The sequence below is a fragment of the Poecilia reticulata genome, chromosome 22 (assembly GCF_904066995.2).
Source record: "Poecilia reticulata chromosome 22, P_reticulata-male-v2, whole genome shotgun sequence".
Classification (NCBI taxonomy): domain Eukaryota; kingdom Metazoa; phylum Chordata; class Actinopteri; order Cyprinodontiformes; family Poeciliidae; genus Poecilia; species Poecilia reticulata.
Genome location: NC_088851.1, coordinates 5,597,632 through 5,618,290, shown reverse-complemented (window position 1 = coordinate 5,618,290; position 20,659 = coordinate 5,597,632). Strand labels below are relative to the sequence as shown.

Below are 20,659 nucleotides of genomic sequence, written 5' to 3'. Positions count from 1 at the left end.
TCTTGTTTTTCTGTAATTAGTCTCAAAGGTTCAGAGGCTTTCGGTGGAAATCTACTCCTCCTTTTTTAAAAATCTACAATGATCCTGATGTGCCGTCGTAGTTAACGGACTAACAGGGTTTTCAATTCCCTTTGTAAGTTGAGCAGTGTTTCATGAGGATTTTTTTTTTGCAGGTTTTGCAGGTGTTCCCTGAACAAGGTTCTCACAAATGTAAGAGCATCTTGAAGCTTGCCAAGGGCTACCACTTGTTGTACTGTCGCCGCAAAGAGCCAGACAGCATCGAGGTTCAGCAGCTGAAGGCTCGGGCCAGAGAGCAGAGAATGTGGAAGACATAATCCGAGCTGGGGATAAGATAAGCCCAAATCGAGCTGATTTAGACAAAGAGGTTATACAAGACTTCTTTAAATAGCATCCTTCTAAATCTGAAAGCCTTACCATCCTGGAACCATGTCAACACGAGTGACATCCTCAGGTCATTCATTTAGATCATGTCATCTTTAAAAGATTTCTTACAAAGACAAAAAAAGGCTTCTCATTTTCTCCAGAAGTTGGTCGGGTTTCCTTTTCTTTCACGCCAGATTTCTTGGGATAACTTACATAAACTTAGCCTGGCAATTGGCTTCCTGTGCAACTCCGCTCAATTCAAATCTCGTCTCACAGGGCAGTCTGGGATTTCTCCCATTGACTTGGATTCCCAATCAGCAAACACAAGAAGTTGTTAAGTGTTTTTACAATTTGAATTTGTTCACTCCGCGTTGGCCTCACTTCCAAATACCGAATTAAGTTCAGCTCGGCGCTCGTCTCTCTGCAGTGAGGGATGGTTCACAGTGGCTGGAATCCTGTTAAAGGTGTTGGGGGATCATCACATATAGTCACTTTCAATAAATGATAATATGCTTTCTGGTGCTTTTTCATTTATCAGATTAAAAAGAAACTTTTGAAAACAACCTTTAGGATTGCACACTTTTCTACATTCTGCACAATAAAATGTTTTTTCTTTTTATTGGTTTGATGTGGTGTTCTAATTTTAAATGTTATGTTTTCATTAACTGTAAGTGGAAAGTCATCATGATTAACAGAAATAAAGGCTAGAAAACACCAGTTTGCGTGTAATTAATCTACATAATGTGTTCCATCATGTTTTCACACATTTGTACATTTCAATAATAATCTAATTTATTGAATGGGCTTGTAAATCAGATGGGTGGCAAATTATCTAAAAATAACATTAAGTCAAAAATATATTTGGCATCCTCAAATATGGACACCACAAAAAAAAAATAACATAAATAAATATTTGTGAGATACTATCATTTTAAATCTGGGCAGGATTGTACTTGTTTTAAACTTGATACCAAACCATTATGACCCACGATATCAAAGATGGCTAATAAGTTTAAAAGCACAAAAACAACAAGGTTAGCCATTTTAAGGTACAACTTTCTTAAAGCTTCAGTATGTAGCTTTCATTAAAAATATATTCTTAAATATATTTGTTAAGACTGTCACTGTGTTGTAACAATAAGGTATGAGACAGATGTGAATAAAATGAGCTCCTCTTTGTTCCCCCAGTGCTAACCAGAAACAACCAATTAGAGCCCGGAGGCGGGTCTTAGTGTAAACTGGTTGTATTTCTCTTTTGTTATAATTACATTATGTTATGTACTTTTGTTTTGTGCAGGACTTGGAGCAGGCAAATCGAGAAACCATCCATTTTAATGAAATCCTGTGTCACGGCTCTGATCATTCAATAAAACCAGTCCAACGCAGAAAGGATCCGGTTACATTAGCGCTGTCAATCATGCACTACTCCACTCCCCCACATTGCTCTCTCCTATGATACAGCTTCTCCCTGCTAGCAGAACTGGTTGTGAATGCTAAGGCTAGTTAGCATAGCTACAATTGAGCAATGACAATGGGATAAACCGTTTTTCTAGTAGCAGTGGGTTGTTGCTATGCTATTAGCACATTTAACGTTCATGAGGGTGATTGACAGTGCTAAAACACTACTCCTGACTCTGATTGGTTGCTTTTGACCGGGAGTGGTGTATTTGCTCAGACATCAATAGTAGCTCAAAGAGGAAGTGGAGGAGATCTTTTTTTTTCCCACAGATTATCCGTCTCATATTATACTGTCACAACATGGTGACAGTTTCAACAAAAAAAAAACAACAACATATTTTTTAGTTCCATACCGCAGCTTTGAGCTTTTCAGAAATAATTTTGGTAGCAGCTTAGGTTGAACAGCTTGGTGAAACACAATCATACGACCGAGATTTATCTCAGCGTGAGCAATATGCGGACCAACAACACCAAAAACCCTCCACCTGCTGTTATGCCGATGTATTTCCTTCATCTCAAAACAAGCTACAGAAATAGCACGGCCGGTGGTTTTGTAGCCCGGCGCTCTCCGATCAAAGGTCACATGGAGGTATTGGGCGCTGAAACAGGTGATCTCCTACGGGTGGAGCTTTTTGTCACACCGGAGGTAAATCCGTCGGTTTGGTGCCAAAGTCGGTCCTCCCACATCTCCGCGATCTATCTCCTGAGTTCAAAGGACACGAGTCTTGCCCCTGGGCTTGCCCGTGAGAGGCTGTCTTTATCAGGTGGAGGTTCTGCTGGGAGTTGGCCACTGCAGCCTCGGTCAGCCTGGGATACACTTTTCTCTGATAGGAGCCACAAACCACAGCCAAGATGCCCAAGCAGGTAGGATTCCTGTTGTTTTAAGACACATTATTACTTACTGCTTTAGCCGCACATCTTCTTCCTGGTTTGAAAACAGCACGGTAAGGTTCTGTAGACTAAACCCTGCTGGTAATGCTTCAATAAATCATTTATGATGACCAGTGTAAGAACAAAAACAAGTCGGAATTGTGGAATTGCACCCGACTTTTTTATGCTGATGATATTTTCTTTGCTTCTTTCTGTTGTAAGTTTTACCAAGAGCCAGTGATCCTTCTTGTCATTTACTCATTAACCAAATGTAGAGTTTGACCCATGCTGCACACATTCCTGACTCTGAATTACCCTCCAAGTGTTACTTGAACTCAATGAATTCATCTGTGGGTTAAATATGGTCATGCACGTAATGAAAAAAAAAACAAAAAAACTAGTGAATTAAGCCTCTTTAAATGATTTCTTTGAGTCAATAATGACGTTTGCCAAATTCTTCTGGCGTTGGGCAAAAAACCAATAATAAAAAGTGGATGATACAGCACAAAGGCGTGGACCGGGGTTGTTTTCAGAATGGAAGAAAGATGCGCCTTTTCTTTGAATCTGGACAAGATGGACATTTTTATTAAGTAGGAAGAAATATACCAGAAAATGCATAAACAATTTTATTTCAACTAAATAAGGAAACGCCAAAAGCATGCTCTTCCAATTTCCTTCTTTGGATTGATGTAGGGCTGACTGTAAGACTTTTGAATGTGTCTTTGTTTCCACCAATAAGGAAAATTATTTGAAAAAAAATATATAGCAGAAAAAAAAAGAACAGGATCACATTCACCAGTAAATCTTGACTGTGTGGTTTCAAAATGGTCAGAAATGATTGATCAAACTAAAACAACAGAATCTCTAATGATTCATGAGTCTCAAAGTCTTCAAGTAAAAGTTACTCAAGTGTTCAGCGTGAAGCTGATAAGATGGGTCAAGCCGCACTTTACAACAGGACCTATGGTTATACTTTTATTGACACTGCAAGGAGAGAGCCTTGATGAAGACTTTTATGTTTAATGTCTTGGTCTAGAAAATGCTGAAAACATATTTCATTACTTGCCTGCTGGCTTGATTTGAGTGAGTAATCAACAAGCCTTTACATGTGGAGCAAAAATGCACTCATTTTTTGCAAAGTCACAACGGGGTCTATACACGTACGGCGCTGACGTCACATCCGCATGAGCAAAATGAGCGGCTTTCCTGCTTCCACTTTGAATTACCATGGCAGCTACAAAAGACAAAGTCGTATTTCAGAAGCAAATAAAGCAATACCAGGAACATTGTTGTCTTCCAAATATAACATGCTTTTAAGTTTTCATGGATTTCCAAACGAACCTGAATTAAAAGATGCTAGCTTGTAAATATTTGTCATTATCAGTTAAAGCTAACGGCGCACAGCAAAGTTTGCAGCCTTCATTCACTCCGGATCAGCTTTGTCAGCCTAAAACTACCGGGGAAAGACGGATGGTAAATAAAGGAGCCGTCCCTGTGTTATTTTTATGGAATCACTTCTGTATTCAGCCTGAAAGAGCGAGTGTATGGGAACAAGAGAGCAGACCAGAGCCAGAAAGCCGAGCAACTGATCCGCCTGTACACAATGCTGTAAATAACATTCTGTTTGAGCTCTAAACAAGAAACATGCAAAAGTAATAAAACAAAATAACACGGAGACCTTAAGGACCGTGCAGAGCAACAACTCTGAACCTGAACAGTCAGCTGAACTCAAACTCTGACACCAGTGCTGCCATACTTTTAAGCTATGGGGCTTGTTGTGCTTCCTCGTGCTTCAGAAGCAAAAAGCCCAAACCGTAATCTCCCCAGTTACTTGGTCTCTGTTTGACACTAACAGCAATAAGCACAAAATAAGGTAAAAACATTGTCAATTAGAACAGATAAAAATGTTTAGATACTTAAATAGCACATTTTTACAAGAAAAATGTCAAGAGAATATTTCCTACTAGCATAAGCTAAAGCTAATGTTAGCCACAAAGTTTAAAGAAAGTAAAACTCACCTTCGTATCCGTGAATGTATAACAAGACGTACATCTTAAAACCTTTCTCCAGCTTACTTGTTGGAGCTTCATATCGATGTACATCATTAATTGTTACCTTGGTCAAGCACCAAGGTAAAATGCCATTTTCAGTAGACCGGAAACGACCGATCCGCTTTTCCCCGAACACGGAAGCTGACGTGCAAAGAGCCCACTGAGAACAAATGTGGAAACATTGACAAAGGCGCACATAATTCTTGTCACTCCAATGCCAGAATGAGACGCCGACGTTTCCTCTGATGGTTGATAGATGATGAGCGCTAGAGCCATGGCTGAATTACGAATAGATCTCATGTAAGTGTTTACATCTGTCCCTCACTCGCTGCCATGATTTTTTTAATGTCTTATCGCGCGAACAAGCGTATTCACGCGTGATTTTAATTTCATGTGTAATGGAAACGCGAAATTCTGTTTGTTCGACAGTAGCAAAATATAGACAAAGATTCGCGTCCATTTGTAATGGAAGCGCAACTATTGCTCTGGAAATTGAACAAAACTTAATAATTCAAATATGTCTTACGTGTATTAATGTTCTGTTCCCGTGAGGATTTTCTTCTGCATAAAAATATATTTTTCCAATACCATTGTGCTATATGTATATTCTCTTGTGCTTTTTTTTGTTTGTTTGTTTTTTGGGGGGCGGGGGGTTCTGCAAGGGTTTGTGTGATAACAGTCACATTGCAGGATTTTAAAATCCCGGCCCGTGTTTGGTAGAATGACAAATGCATTATGAAGACACCAGATAAAGATGTTATCTCATACATGTGATCACGTAAGGTGGAAACAATTTAAAAAGCTAGTGATGGTTCCATAATTACATGTTCCATTGGTTCCTGCCCAACCTTTAGTGTGTTTATCTTTATGGCAGTCAGGGTGTGTTCTGGTGTAACTTCATAAATCTGTTCTGTATGTGCTACAAGCCCCATCCCAATCTATGGTCTTGTGCTGTTTTTTTTTACCAGTTGAAATTAATCAAAATCAAACCTTTATTTTTTTTTCAATTTATGGAAATCCATTTTTATGCAAACTCAGTTTCAATGCTGTTTGCTGCAGCACAGGCTGATCTCGCAATACCTTTGTGCAAGAAGCAAGTACAATGATATTCACCCTCATGTTCGCATGGCTGGTCTAAAGTCTAATGAGATAGTGAGCAATTATGGTTTATGAATAATCCGGTTAACAGGATCCACATTAAGCACATCCACATTAAGGATGTGCTTTCAGCAAATCAGTCCGTTATTTATGTTTTCCATTTGTGGATGTGAATGCAGCCAAACACAGAATTTAGGCAGATTTAGACACATTTCTGGTTTAAAGAATGAAAATAAAGAAACCATTGGAAAGACAACAGGTTATGCCTATCCAAACAGAATTTCTTTTTTTTTTTGTGCCATGAATGTAATCAGTAAATTGCCCTTTTTCTACTGCAGGTCAATGTTCGCGTCACTACAATGGACGCAGAGCTGGAGTTTTCCTTTAGAGGCAACACCAGAGGAAGGCAGCTGCTTGAACAGGTCTGTATGCTGCAGTCGGCAAAGCACACATCTAAGAACAGCGTTTTCTGTTAATCACAAGTGGTTTTGGGGTGGATTGAAAGATTATTTTTATGTGCGTGACTCAAAGATAAAGCCTAGCTCTAAGCTAAACCAAAATCAAACTGATGGCAACAAAAGGGTGAACACATAGCATCATAATGACCAGTTAACTCAGCAGATGAGACAACAAGCAGGGCATTAATCAGAGAGGTAATCAAGGTGATCATTATTCTGGAAGATCTGCCGAGAGACTGAAATCTGGACTTTATACAAATGTGATAGGAAGGAATCTATTGTGGACAGAAAGGCCATAAAACGTCGTGAAGCTGAACTAGCAAAATATGGTCAATGAGATAAAAATTGAACTTTTTATAGTACAACTGTGGTAGAAAACTGACAATGTACACCCCCGCACCCCCCAGTGTGCTAAAAAACTCTGAATAATCTTTGGTGCAAATATTTTAACGCACTTGAATTAAGACCAAAATAACTTAAAAGTAACTTTTAAGTTATTTTCTTTTTACATCAACAGTTCTTGAATATAGAAACAAAAACTACTAATTCCACAGGCAGATTATTTCAGTGTCTTGCTATAAGTGAAATAATCTGCCAGTGGAGCTAGTACTTTTTTAAAATCAATATTTATGAATTACTGACTTAAAAAACAATCTCCTGTATCTTGCTGAAAAGTTCATTTTAAGCTGAAAATTTCCTTTTAAATTGGCATAGTCTCATATTTGCTCTAGAGGTTATACAAAAATACTTGGTAAGATAACGGTGCCACCACACTGTTTTAGCACTGGTTAAGCTGTGGGGATGCTTTTCTTAAGTTGAGAAAGGGAAAATTGACCGATGGTTGGAGTTTGATCATTTGTTTCAAATAACGAATAAATCTGAAACTCTGTGAGAAAGATCACAATGTTTCAGCTGCCGCTTTTTATATTTAAAGTACCTGGTTTATGTGCCTGTCTTGTGGACAGTAGAGAGAAGTCCTCACGCTTCTTCTTCTTCTTGCCGTCAGGTTGTCAGGACGATTGGCCTCCGTGAGATTTGGTACTTCGGCCTTCAGTTTGTGGACAACAGAGGACTTGTCTCGTGGCTGGCAGAAGACAAGAAAGTGAGTTTTGTTCTGTCAGATGATTTAGTGTTACAATATGGGCCAGTTTCAATTTTATTATTATTTTTTTCATTTTTCATTTTAATGATTTTGTTTCTTTTGTTTGTTTAAAATAAGAGAGAACATGAAAATACATGAGTTGAAGTTTACATGCTTCATTGCAACACACTATACTACTTTGTTTCAATGCCATATATTTAAAGTTGATGCTTATTTTATTACCGTATTTAAAAATACATGTGTATATTACAAGCTGTCAAGAACATCAGTGATATTTTTGTGCATCAAAAAATGATTTAAGTTACACTTTCCACTAATATTTTAAACTCTATCTGACTAAGATGACTCAGCCGTGGAGAAGTAACCTGACTGTAGCGTCTAATAATGTCACAGCTGGATAACGACATATGTACGGAAGCCATGAGCGGATGATTTCAACATATGCGTTTTCCAAAGAAAACCATTGGTGGAAAAAATATATCCGGAAAACGTCGGCTCTCTGCTTCTGTACGTTAAGGACTCAATGGTGCGCTTTTAAAAGAAACACACTCAAAATTAAATCAAGATTGTGTTGCGATGGCATCAGAAGAGGCGCAGGACTGAAGACGAGCCGATGTTACAGAATGCAAGAAATCAACTCTGAAGGAGTAATTTGCTTTAAAAACAATGTAGATAACAACAAAACAAACTGAACTGTCATCACTTATGTGACGTCATCAGACGGATTTCTGAGTGGAGGCTCTTGTTTTGATTGGTCGGGTCTATCGAAATAGAAAAATAAATAGAAAAGCTGATCACGACATGTTAGTTGGGTGGAAACTTATGTTTAATCAGAGTTTGATTGATCTAACAGAAAAGTCTGGCTGTTAGCTTAAAAGCTACGCTAACAGTTTTGTCATTGAGGTACTGTGTGAGGGTTTAATGCCTTTATACTTCCTCCTACCTTATTTTGAACTTAAGATTGAGGTGTTCTGAAATACTTGTTGATTATATTTAATTTATGTTTAATTTCCAAACATACTATAAATAAACTAATAAATATTGTGTATAGGAGCTGTTTTCAGTGGGATTAGATGTAGTTTTTGGGGAGTAGGTGGATAACTTTAACAAAATATTTTGATGGATTGAAGTGAATTCCTTGTCTGTGTTCAGCTGTATATTAACTAACGTCTGCTTAATGCCGCTTTAGTTTTTTTATTTCATTCATGAGCACTCCCCCTTTCTTTGGCACATTTTAACCCCCACGCCCTCGCTGTCCGTGCAGGTGATGGAGCAGAACGTGAAGAACGAGACTCCCCTGCAGTTCAAATTCCGGGTCCAGTATTATCCCGAGGACGTGGACGAGGAGCTGATCCAGGACATCACCAGGAAGCTCTTCTTCCTGCAGGTGAAGGAGCACATCCTGTCCGACGAGATCTACTGTCCCCCGGAGACCGCTGTGCTGCTGGCCTCCTACGCCGTGCAGGCAAAGTACGGCGAGTACGACAAGTCGGTGCACCGGCGGGGATACCTCTCCTCGGAGCGTCTGCTCCCTAAGAGGTGAGCTCAAACTGTGGGAAACTGTGGGATGCTGATGTCCGTCCTGCAGACTTTGGGCATAAACTCAAATGCTTCCTGCAGCTCCAGTGGTTTTTAGTCATCTAGCCCACAGTCTTATCGTTTCCATGGATACCAAATAAGTCTAGGTTTAACTAAATGCAGGTTCAGACTTAAAGGATTGGGTCTTAAGTCCTAAACTTTCTCCCTTTTTCTTTTCTTTTTTGTGTTTTTGATAACTAGAACAAGACTTCTGGTTTGCGAGTCAACAACAAACCAACATGTTTACACATAGCGTGTCATATTTGTTCCAGATATTCAGTCAGAGAACGGTCCCACAACACTATTCAGTAACATAAAAGTTAATATCTCCTAAGTATTCATGTCATATAAACAATTTAAATAATAATTTTTAAAAAAAATACTATCAGATGAGCTTAAAATAGGACCCTTATCTATCGATGTGTTGGGTTCCTCCAACCTCACGTTCCTCAGAATGGTGTATTGCAACCTGACAAAAAAAAAAAAAAAAAAGATATGAAAATTATCTCAACGTGTTTATTGCTTTATGTCACTGCGTGTCATAATAAGCTGTAAAAGCTCTCCATTTCAAGGTCCTGTTAAAGTAAGTGATAATTTTGTTTTTCAGCCAACCTTTACTCTCGTCACTTTTAACTTGTATTCATTTTTTTTTTTTTGGCTCCACTGGTACTTGAAACTTGAGCATTAGTACAGTGTAGTATTTCAAGTGAACTAAGATACAGTATTTTCCGCACTATAAGGCGCACCTAAAAACCTTCAATTTCCTCAAAAGCCGACAGTGCGCCTTATAATCCGGTGCGCTTTATATATGGACCAATTTTGAGCCACAACAGTTCGAGCAACTACGGTAAGCAGCTGCTGACTTCATTTTCGCCCGTAGAACAAGAAGTGCGCGTGCATGCTGGGATAGTTGTCAGAACGCTGGTTTGTTAATAAAGTTTGACTGACCTATCTACCTACCGACCTGATAATCAGGTTGTCTGCAGGTCATTTAGCGCCACGTTCTCCACGAACATGCTGTGCGCAAACGGAGAAGGGTGACCATCGTCCGGCCACGCCCCAGCCCAGTCGCGGAAGGCTTTCCTCACCAACCCGAGTCGGACTGTTTTGTTGACATTCTTTATGTCAACAAAGTGGCTTTAGATATTCATCCAGGGTGCTTCGACTAGGGTTACCAAGGGACCAGCCCCTATACATTTAAAGCCGATGGGCGGGGGGGATGGAGACTGCGGCGGCAGCGTGTCGGTTGGTCTGTGTTACCCAGAAAGCAGTTGGGCTCAATATCGCAACACCAACACCTTGAGTGAAACAATGACTGGGGCGGCCTACTATATAAAGTACTCGGGTACCACTTCTTTATTATTACACATCCACATTTACCAAATTTCTTCCCGTATAGGTTCAATACTGGACGGGTGGCAACCCTAACTGTAGCGTCTATTCTATGCGCCTTATCCTCGTCCAGTGCGCCTTATATATGAAAAAAGTTTTAAAGTAGGCCATTAATTGAAGGTGCGCCTTAAAATCCGGTGCGCCTTATAGTGCGGAAAATACGATACTTGCACTAGAAACTAGACCAAAAACACTTAGTAAGATTTTGCGTTTTTGCAGTGCAGAACGCCTTTATGCAGATGGTCCCCCACGTGTTGCATGGCAGGATGCCAATGACTATTTTATTGCTCTACAGTGTTTACAGTAAAACAGTTGTAAAAAAGTCATTTATGTTACAACATTGCATCACGTTACTTAAATTTCTATGCAGTTTTGGAATCCTTAATGATACGCAAGATACAGAAACATGTCAAACTTGGACTTCATTAAATGTCAAGGTTCCCTTCTGAGACATATATTAGTTTTTGGGGGGGGTTTCCGCATATGCTCCAAAATCATGCTAGGTGATCATCAGCCACTGTTGCTAATTTAAGACCTAACAAAAAAAAGGAACTGGCCTCCGGTGCCTGCAGCGTGTGTGTAACGTAGCTCTGTGTTCACACACGGTGTGATCCCGCTTTGAGCCGTGCGACTCTCTGACAGCTTGTCTCTTCTCTTAGAGTGCTGGATCAACACAAGCTGTCAAAGGAGCAGTGGGAAGACAGAATCCAGGTCTGGCACGAGGAGCACAAAACCATGCTGAAGTGAGTAAAAGACTGAGTGACGTTTCTATGTTAAAACAAAGTACAAAAAAACAAACAAACAAACAAAAAAAACCTACATATTTCAAATAAAATGCCAAACATTCTCATCTTCCATGCACTTATATTTGTTTAACATTTGTCTTGTGCGACAGTAAATTTACTGGACTGCAATCAGTCAGGGAAATTTACCTTTATGCTCTGATTTATATGCGGCAGATACAATTAACATGTAAGGTCATGAAATTGTGCAAATTTCAAATTATATTTTTGTTGTTCATTCTTGTTTTTGGATAAGAAACATGTCCGCTTTAAGATTTTTTAGAATCTGACAACACTGTGCTTCCTGAAACTCAAGTTTTATAGGTCAGTGTTTTAGATCATTTGTTTATATCTAGAGTTATGTAAGGGAAATAAAGTTTTTTTTTTCAGTTTGTTGTATTATTTTGTTGAGTCAAAAAAAAAAGAGAGAAAAAGAAATGTAACAAGAACTGCTTGACTTTGAAGAAATTGACATTTCAAATGACAAATTTTTGGAATGTAACAGGAAGATGGGCAGAAGTAGAAATGCAGGCCGGTTTCTCCAAAACTCCCAACCAAAATCCAATATGGCTGCCTTCATGTAAAACGTTGTCATATTCAGGAGGGGAATAAAAAACGTCTCGTTTCAATTCTGCCTATTTGTTTCTCACACAGAGAACTATGTGAATCCTGTTTATGTGCTCGTTGCTAAATTTTTTAAAGGTACATTGTTGTTAGCTTGCTTTGCTAACAAATGCAACTGAGCTAATCAGCTAGCAGATTGAACAGGTTTTTAAACTTGGAGCTAAAACACAGTTAGGCTAAATTTGATACTATTCTTAAAATACATATGTCAGAAATGAACCAATGATAACCTACTACTACCTCTACTACTACTACAACAACTACTACTACTACTTATTTATAAATCACTTTAAAACAACAACACACTCGACAAAGTTCTGTACAGATGAAATCAAATCAAAGAAATCAAAGAAAAGGACAACAGTAAAATGAATGAAACACTAAAACAGAAATAAGAGCAAAGTTGTATTTTAAAAGTAAAAGAATAGAAATGTGGTTTAAGAAGAGTTAAAAGTGGACAATAAAGTGTTCCTCTAATATGTAGCAGTGAATGTAACTCCTGCTGCTCCATGCAGATTCTCTGTATGCAAATATTCACTCACCTTGGTATGCTGCAGGAGTGAATTGGCTGCAACTGATGGCTGCAAACTCTGTTCATCCATTCTGAATTGAGCTACTTGGCAGGACGCCACATGCCGCAGCTCTTAGCATAAAACGACGCAAAAGCTCAAAAAGAGACGAGGAAAATCTGGGTTTATTTCCAGTTTAGATCGTCCTTTTCGTTATTCAGTGGGAAAACATGTCAATGTCTAACGTCTTGCAGCAAAAAAATGCCTCTAAGCGAACGTTTTTGTGACTCCCATCAGGGAAGACGCGATCATTGAGTACCTGAAGATCGCTCAGGATCTGGAAATGTACGGCGTCACCTACTTTGAGATCAGAAACAAGAAGGGCACAGAGCTGTGGCTGGGCGTGGATGCGCTAGGGATCAACATCTATCCAAAGGATGACAGGTAAAACCCACAGTTTAGGACTTTATTGCAGAAATCTTTATTTTTATATATTTTTTCTTTTTTTTTTTTGCTGCTTAATGCAGCTTTTTTTATTTGTATTATCATTATTAACTTCTAAAGCTCAGGGTTATATTATAAGCCTGGCGGGCCACCAGGCTTTACTTGTTCCCCCACTAGGCTTATTTTTTAAAGTATTTTTTAAACGTTTGAATTTTTTAAGACTTTGTAGTAGTTAGTGTTCAGGTATTAATCTTTCAGTCTTTTAATGACACATCATTATGAAGTGATATTTTAACATTTCCTGTCAACTTTAAACATTTTTTAACTCAAAACCACGACGGGGCGCTTGATGAATGACTGCCGTCGCACCCAACCACCGGGCTTAGCAGGTTTTCTGGGGGAAACCTTGAAAGTCGTATTATTATATCAGACTGTGAGCATTTTTATGGTGTTCAGAACTTTATACTTGTAGCGGCGAGGGCAACAGACCAGAGGTCAAACCTCTGGCGCTGACCTTTTCCTTTCTCACCCTCATGTTTTTTACTCACCACACTGACCTCTGTGGATGTTGATTCTAAGAGTACATTGACCTATTTCTCTGCCTAACTACAACATGAACTTTATTTTTTTTATTTTTTAAAAAAAACATATTCCAGGCTCACCCCAAAAATTGGATTCCCCTGGAATGAAATTGGAAACGTTTCTTTTGACAACAAGAAATTTACCATCAAGCCCCTCGACAAAAAATCTCAAGTGAGTATTTCCACAAGTAACAAGTAATTAAATATGTATTTACATGCCAAACAGTGAAACTTTAGAAGGGGTGGGGGGAAAGGTAGAAAGGAAGAAAACTTTTTAGACTTGTGTAACTTTTGGGTTTTCATTCCTTTGGAAGCCCATCATGTTTCACGGGACACAACCTCGCATCCACAAGGGCATCATGCAGATTGCTAAGGGAAACCACCTCCAGTACACCCGCCGCCGCATGGCCGACAACATCGAGGTCCAGCAGATGAAAACTCAGGCCAAGCAGGACCGGCTCCAGAAGAAGATGGAGAGGTAGACAAGTGCCACTTCTTTACATTTGACCGGATCGCTTACGGAAGACCAATCCTGCCACAATTAAGAATAAATAGAGAAACATACAAGTGCCTCATTAAAGTAATTACGGAGCTAAAAAAAGCGGCTTGACAAGTAAATTTGTGTGCCATTAAAAGCGACAAATTTATTAATGCACCTGAAAATGTCAAAAACAGATCAGAACAGCGTCACCTCCTATATTTTTATGGTAAAAACATGTTTCAAATATGTTTGGTTGGTGATAATTATGGGGAAAAAAGAGGCCTGTAATAAATAAACAAGAGAAAAAGCAAAAAAAAAATATGCTTAAAGTAGACAAAAATTACAAAGTTTAAAAGTGTTAACAGTAATATTTATGTCTAATTAATTAATCAATTATTATACAAAATCTGTTATTTTTATTATTTTGTTGTCCACCAGTTTATCTGCCATGCTGCATTTTTGACCTGGTGATTATTTTAATGAGTCATTTATTCATTTCTGCATTTATCCTTAAATCATGGCAGGATTGGTCCTCCGTAAATTACGACCACAAGTCTGATTGTATATGACTGGAATTTTATGTGACGGACCAAGTGCGACATGGACTAACAAAGAAACGTGATCAAATCTGAACAATGAGTTTTCTTGTTGCTAATTTACACTGTAAAAAAGTGTATAATTTACGGTAAAATACCAGCAGCTATGTAAATACTGTAAATAAAATTTTACCATAAATTTTATTTATGGTAAAATTCTGGCAACCACAGCTGCTGGTATTTTACTGTAAATTAGACACTTTTTAAAAATAATTTTTTACAATTTAGTTATATAATGACAAGTTATGAAAAAGGTAAAGCGGATATGAATAGATGTGGGTGATTAATGTGTGTGATCTTGACTTTTTCTTTTTTGCTTTGTGTGTGTGTGTGTGTGTGTCCTGCAGGGATCAGCTGGAAGGCGAGAAGAAGAAGAGAGAAAACATTGAGAGGGAGAAGCAGCAGATGGAGAGAGAAAAGCAAGAGCTGATGATGAAGCTCTACGAGTTTGAAGAGACTACTAAGAGAGCGGAGCGAGGTGGGGCGCACCACGTCACACACAAGCTGTCTAAATACGAACCGGGCTCAGAAAGTGTTCCCAAGAAGAGAAGACAAAAAAAAAAATCTCAGAGTCAGCCTACGGACCGGTTTCATTGTTTCTCTCTCTCTTAATGTTGCCGGGCAAAAATGATTTTACTGCCCTCTGCTGTCCCTCCGTTTGACAGACACAGATCGTCAGCTCTTCTTTAAGCACATATTCTTAAAGAATATCAATATGAGACGTTGAAATCCACATCAAAACACAAAACAGAAACACATATTTAGAAGAAGAAAACATAAGACCTTCCCGAAGCGCCTCGCCGACGTGCGGTGCCTAATAGATTTTCCCGTGTGCCTGCCTGGCCCCGCAGATCTTCAGGAGCAGCTGGACCGGGCCATGAGGCTGGAGGAGGAGAGGAGGAGGGTGGAGCAGGAGGCGGCCCGGCTGGAGGCTGAGAGGATGGAGGCCATAATTGCCAAGGAGGAGCTGGCCAGGCAAGCCGAGGAGCAGATGAAGAGCCAGGAGCAGCTGGTGAGTGTGCAGCGCACAAGTAAACCAATCCCGATGGGAGTATGAACACTTTCAGCTTCTGCTTCTGCTTAAAGTCCAACCTGAGGATTTAGGGTGAAGTTCCACACCAACAAAAGAGTTGTATTATTTTACTTCTTTTGGTGTGTGTGTGTGTGTCTTGTGTTTTTGTTTTTTTCTTTTAAATTGCCCGACTAAAGTCGCTTCGCACTGTTCCCGCTTCAGGCTGCGGAGCTGGCCGAGTACACAGCCAAGATCACTGAGCTGGAGGAGGCCAAGAGAGCCAAGGAGGAGGAAGCTGAGACATGGCACATGAAGGTGAGCGCTCTGACCAGCAGTCAAGGAAAGACGGCCAGGAGATCAGGTGGAAAAAAGGTCCCAATAAAACACTTTCCTCCCTCTGGTATCTGTGAGAGATCAGTGGGGAAAAAAAATCTAAATTTTTTGCCTCTGGTAAAACAGAGTTGTTGTTTTTTTTTAAGTCTCCCAAAATTTCTGTAATTAGTTACAAAAACTTCAACATATATTAGTGAAATGTGCAAAAATAAAAAAATAAAAATAAAATAATTCCACATTAAAGTGGGAAAGACAAGAGAACATCTTATTTATGTAAGGCAATAATTTATTTTTCTATATTTATATCTACTTTTTTTTTCTTTTTACTGTATCTAGAGTCAAAGCAAAACTGTTTAGCAACTGTAGGAAAGCGCGGTATCTAAGAGTCTCCATAGCAACAATTAGCCGTTGTCTTCAAGTCAAATGGTTGTTTTTTTAAGGACAGAAAAAAAAAACTATAAAACGAGAGAAAAAAACAACTTTTTTTGTCCATCAAAACTGAATACATTGTATCCTAAAACTACTGGGATGTTCTACAAAAATTCTGAAAAGTTTTGAATTAATATGAGTTACAGCAACGTTTAATTTTTCTTTAGGGCCAATAAAATGTTTCTGAGTTGAATTGAATTGTATTAGTAACAAACAAAAAGCTTCATTGATAAATTAAAACCTTTTAAAATATATGTAAAAAAAATGTTATGTCCAACCCAAAATATTTGTCTAATATTAATCTTTTGAGTTTGCTTTTATTTTATTTGAAGCCTTTTGTGTCATTAGTGGCATTTAATTTACTATTACTTTTACTTCCAATTAAATTTTTTCCGATATTCCATTCTTGTTGTTGATTGTTTTTCTAGATCAAGACATTAAAAAACAAACAAAAAAAAACCAAAATTTGTTTTGTTTTTGTGCAAAAAACACAAAATTGTACCCAGTTTTTTTGTTAAAATATGTCATTACACTTGAAATAAGACACAAATAACATTAATAATACGGTAGCTACTTTTAGGTCAATAATTATTTAAAAAATACAAGTGTCACTGGCAGGTTTTGTCGCTTACAGCAAGACATTTTTCCCCGTGTTTTAAGTGAAATAATCTGCCAGTGGAACTGTTACTTTTTCATCAATATTAAATACGTATTTACTTAAAACAAACTCTTGCTGGAAAGTTTCCTGAGTTACTGAGATATTTGCAATAAAACTGGACAAGAAATACTTGATTTTTCCCCCCACTAAACAAATGCACAGAAAATAATAGTCAGATTTTTTTCCTAACATTTTTATTCCTATAAAAACCGAGCTTTGCTTCCCAGATCCATTAAGCCGTAACTTCAGTTTGCGTGTCACGTCTCCGCTGTCCTCCGCTGACATGGTTTCCCTCCGATGGTTCCTGCAGGCTGAGGAAGTGGAGCAGAGCCTGTTGAGGACGAAGGAAGAGCTGCAAAGTGTGAGGACCCCATCCACTCCTCCCGGTGGCTCCCCTCCCTCCTCTGCCTCTTCTTCTTCCTCCTCCTCCTCCTCCTCGGACAACGAGAGTGACCACGAGCACAGCGAGGAGAACAGCACCTACAGCGCCGAGCTGCACTCGCAGGACATCAGTGAGAACCACCTGGAGGACGAGCGACTCACCGAGGCGGAGAAGAACCAGCGCCTCAAGAAGCAGCTGATGGTGAGCTCGGGTTCCAAGGACACAAACAAACCGCTCTTCCTCCAGTTGAATTCATTTCATGTCGCGAGAATTTCATTCACACACCCAGACAAACTCCCGTCAAATTAGTTTAATCCTAAAAGTACAAAATCGTCCCCCTATACGTCATCACTCTTTCTTTCAGTAATCTTAAGGTTGAAATCGGAAAGATGCACCAAACTTTTCACTGGGACCTGCAGTAAACCAACCCAGTGATGAAGAGGTGTGCACTGTTGCCTCACAGCATGACCGTGTTTCTAAGTGCAGATCGAATGTTCTCACTGTGTCTGCGTGGGTTTTTTTTTTTTTTGCCAGGTCCTCTGGCTTCCTCCCACAGTCCAGAAATACGCATGTTAGGTTAAATGGTGATTTGAAACTCTCTGGAGGTGTGAGTGTGCACGGTTGTTTCCAGTGGGTGCAGTTTTGTAAGCGATGCAGAGGAAGCTGTTTGAAAGGTGCAACCATACAGCTTTAAATATTGACCCACCTTCAAATGTCAATGGTAGATAGATGGATATTGCTACTTGCACCCTTATCTTAGATTGCAGCACTGTTGTGTTTTCAAATCTGAAGATTTCCTGACAAAAGAAACAAACAAAAACAAGAGAAAACAAAATTTTTTTAAGGTCATCGGGTAGATTTACGCTGCCTGACAAGCTAAGTAGTAAGCTAAGCTAAGTAGTAAGATGTCAGCTAAGTTGCAAACTAAGATGAGCTAAGATGTAAGTTACGTTGTAAGATAAGATAAACTAAGTTGTAAATTGTAATATAAGTTGTAAGCCAAGTCATGCTGAGATGTGAGTTACGTCGTAAACTAAGACGAGCTAAGATGTAAGTTATGTTGTAAGCTAAGTTAAGTTGTAAATTGTAAGCTAAGTTGTAAGCTAAGACAAACTAAGATCTAAGTTGCATTGTAAGCTAAGACGAGCTAAGATATAAGTTAGCCAAGACAAGCTGAATTGTAAATTGTAAGCTATGATGTAAGGTAAAACAAGCTAAGTTGTAAGCTAAGCTAAGCTGTAAATTGTAAGCCAAGACAAGCTAAGACGTAAAGTAAGCTAACATCTTAGCTTAGAAGCTAATCTTTTTTTCACAATACTGACAAAAGATTGCTGTTTGGAAATATTTTAGGAATGTTTTTTAGTAGCTCATGAGGTCAAACAAAATCCTTACCCATCTATTGTACAAATGAGACAAAAATTCATCCAGGATGTGTTTTCCCATGACTTAATCACCAAACCCGACTCTTATCGCAGGACCTGAGCTCAGATCTGGAGCTATCTAGAAAAGACTCCAAGAAGACCCAGAACGACCTGCTCCACGCTGAGAACGTCCGTGTCGGACGAGACAAGTACAAGACCCTCCGTCAGATCCGCCTGGGCAACACCAAGCAGAGGGTGGACGAGTTTGAGGCTTTGTAGAGAAGACCGCTCCAGAATACCTCGGGAATTATCTGCTCAGCATATTACATAATGTAGTGATTGCGGCCAGTGGTGGTTCTAGCAAGAATGGCGCCCTTGGCGAATTTTTCTTAGCCCCCCATGACACACACACTCCCAAAAAGAAAAATCCATTCTTTACAGCATAGGAATATTTTTTGTGACATAAATTATAAGTACCAAAGATAATGGAGTAAAAGTCTCACCACTCACAAGAGTTTTTAAAAAGTGTAATCAGTGTAGAATAATTAAGTCTATGATTAACCATTGTGCTTTTAACATCCTGACCACCAGTAGTTCATTTTTGTCCTCTGTAGAGAACATTTCTAAACTTGAATATCTCCCACCCCCTGCATTCTACTGAATTAATTCCTTTTGGTATCTGGAGAGGACATTTAGGGCTTTTCAATGATACCACGTGTGAAGGGGTGGGACTTTTGTACGTACCTTTTTCTGATTCGTAAAAATGGCATTTATCAGTAATAACACATTTTATGTGAAGAGACACAGTAAGTGCATAAAACCTTTTATTACCTTACAAAGACTGTGGGATTTTAAAAAAAAAGGTGATTGGACAATATTTTTTTCCTGGTAGTCAGGAGGTTAATGCTAGTTTTAATCTGAGGTCCCGATGCCCAAAAAGCATTCAAAAATATTTTTCTTTGTGTTTTTACAAAAGAAATAGAGAATTTCTGTCCAGTTTAGAAATATTAAGTTCAGGGTTGGTTATTCAGAGCATTTTAAATGTTAAACTAAAGATGAACAAATGCAGCATAAATTTCCTTAAAAACAGTCAAGTAATCCTTCAATGTAGAACTGGCCATTAGCCATTAGCTATAGCTGGAGTGTGCGGTTATTTTATTCCTTTTCTGCTTACACATCATGCAACAAACTGATCACCTAATTCCCCTTTGACTGAACATGCAAATAAACAATACAAATATTTTTTTTTCAGCTTGATAGTTATGCTGCCCCTTTGGCCATGCCTCCCTGGGCAGTGTGCCATATCCTCCACATCAAAAACCGCCACTGATTACAGTCGTGTGTAACTTTAAGATCCGGAATAAGGATGCTCTTCAGCTGTGTGAACGTACTTCCATGAATTTTATTTGACTGCGTGAAAGTATGACGGCCACATTTTGTCACACTGGAACATTTATAAAATGGTTCTTTTTTTTCCCTTTGTTTTTTTTTTTGTTAGGATAATTACAGAGGATGATTCAGGAGACCAGCTTAACAAATCTGGTCTGAAGGATTCATATATTATGTTAATCATAAGTTGCAAAGTTTGCATTTGCCGTTTAGTTTCCCTAAAACCTGTGACTCGGTTTAGGTTTATTTAATGAACACAACATGCTGTAAACAATCGTTAATTGATACTATTTAACTAGTGCTACTGGATTTCTGACTAGCAACTGAAATGTGTTGTGTGTACTTTATTTGTACTTGTAATTCAGAAATCAAAATAAGTCAGTTTCAAATAATAATAAAAAAAACAAACCAATTAAACCAGACTGCTTCCTCTAAAGTTATTAAAATCATAATTATTTATCACTATTACTCAAGTTGATATGCCTTCAAATTGTTTGGAGTTAAAGAAAAGGATAAAAACCCTGGTAAAATATATACATATATATTTTTCCCACATTATTCTGTTAATATTTTTTGTTATGTATATTTTATTTATTTTTTCCCACCAAAAACGTGGTTCACTATATTCCAGTATCATCAAATGTAGCCTGTAGTACACAAAGTAAATACATATTTTAGTCCTTGAAA

The 20,659-nt window shown here is 38.6% G+C and overlaps 1 protein-coding gene and 1 long non-coding RNA gene across 5 annotated transcripts in view; one reads left to right on the top strand and one right to left on the bottom strand.

The window, feature by feature from the left end:
- LOC145549957 (uncharacterized) overlaps positions 1 to 15,293 on the bottom strand; it is a 23,305-nt gene extending 8,012 nt beyond the window's left edge. For both annotated transcript variants that reach the window (XR_014085756.1, XR_014085755.1), the window contains exons 1-2: positions 15,192 to 15,293; positions 7,257 to 7,403 (exon numbers count right to left, since the gene is read on the bottom strand). This is a non-coding gene — a long non-coding RNA (uncharacterized LOC145549957). The remainder of the gene's footprint in view (positions 1 to 7,256; positions 7,404 to 15,191) is intronic.
- ezra (ezrin a) overlaps positions 1 to 20,659 on the top strand; it is a 23,219-nt gene extending 2,560 nt beyond the window's left edge. For all 3 annotated transcript variants that reach the window (XM_081602989.1, XM_081602988.1, XM_081602987.1), the window contains 13 exons: positions 174 to 2,706; positions 6,200 to 6,283; positions 7,326 to 7,421; positions 8,686 to 8,960; positions 11,051 to 11,134; positions 12,604 to 12,750; positions 13,407 to 13,503; positions 13,646 to 13,809; positions 14,756 to 14,886; positions 15,260 to 15,420; positions 15,643 to 15,735; positions 17,151 to 17,423; positions 18,698 to 20,659. In XM_081602989.1, coding sequence (XP_081459115.1) covers positions 2,695 to 2,706; positions 6,200 to 6,283; positions 7,326 to 7,421; positions 8,686 to 8,960; positions 11,051 to 11,134; positions 12,604 to 12,750; positions 13,407 to 13,503; positions 13,646 to 13,809; positions 14,756 to 14,886; positions 15,260 to 15,420; positions 15,643 to 15,735; positions 17,151 to 17,423; positions 18,698 to 18,862 — 1,782 coding nt within the window. In that variant the 5' untranslated portion in view covers positions 174 to 2,694 and the 3' untranslated portion in view covers positions 18,863 to 20,659. The remainder of the gene's footprint in view (positions 1 to 173; positions 2,707 to 6,199; positions 6,284 to 7,325; positions 7,422 to 8,685; positions 8,961 to 11,050; positions 11,135 to 12,603; positions 12,751 to 13,406; positions 13,504 to 13,645; positions 13,810 to 14,755; positions 14,887 to 15,259; positions 15,421 to 15,642; positions 15,736 to 17,150; positions 17,424 to 18,697) is intronic.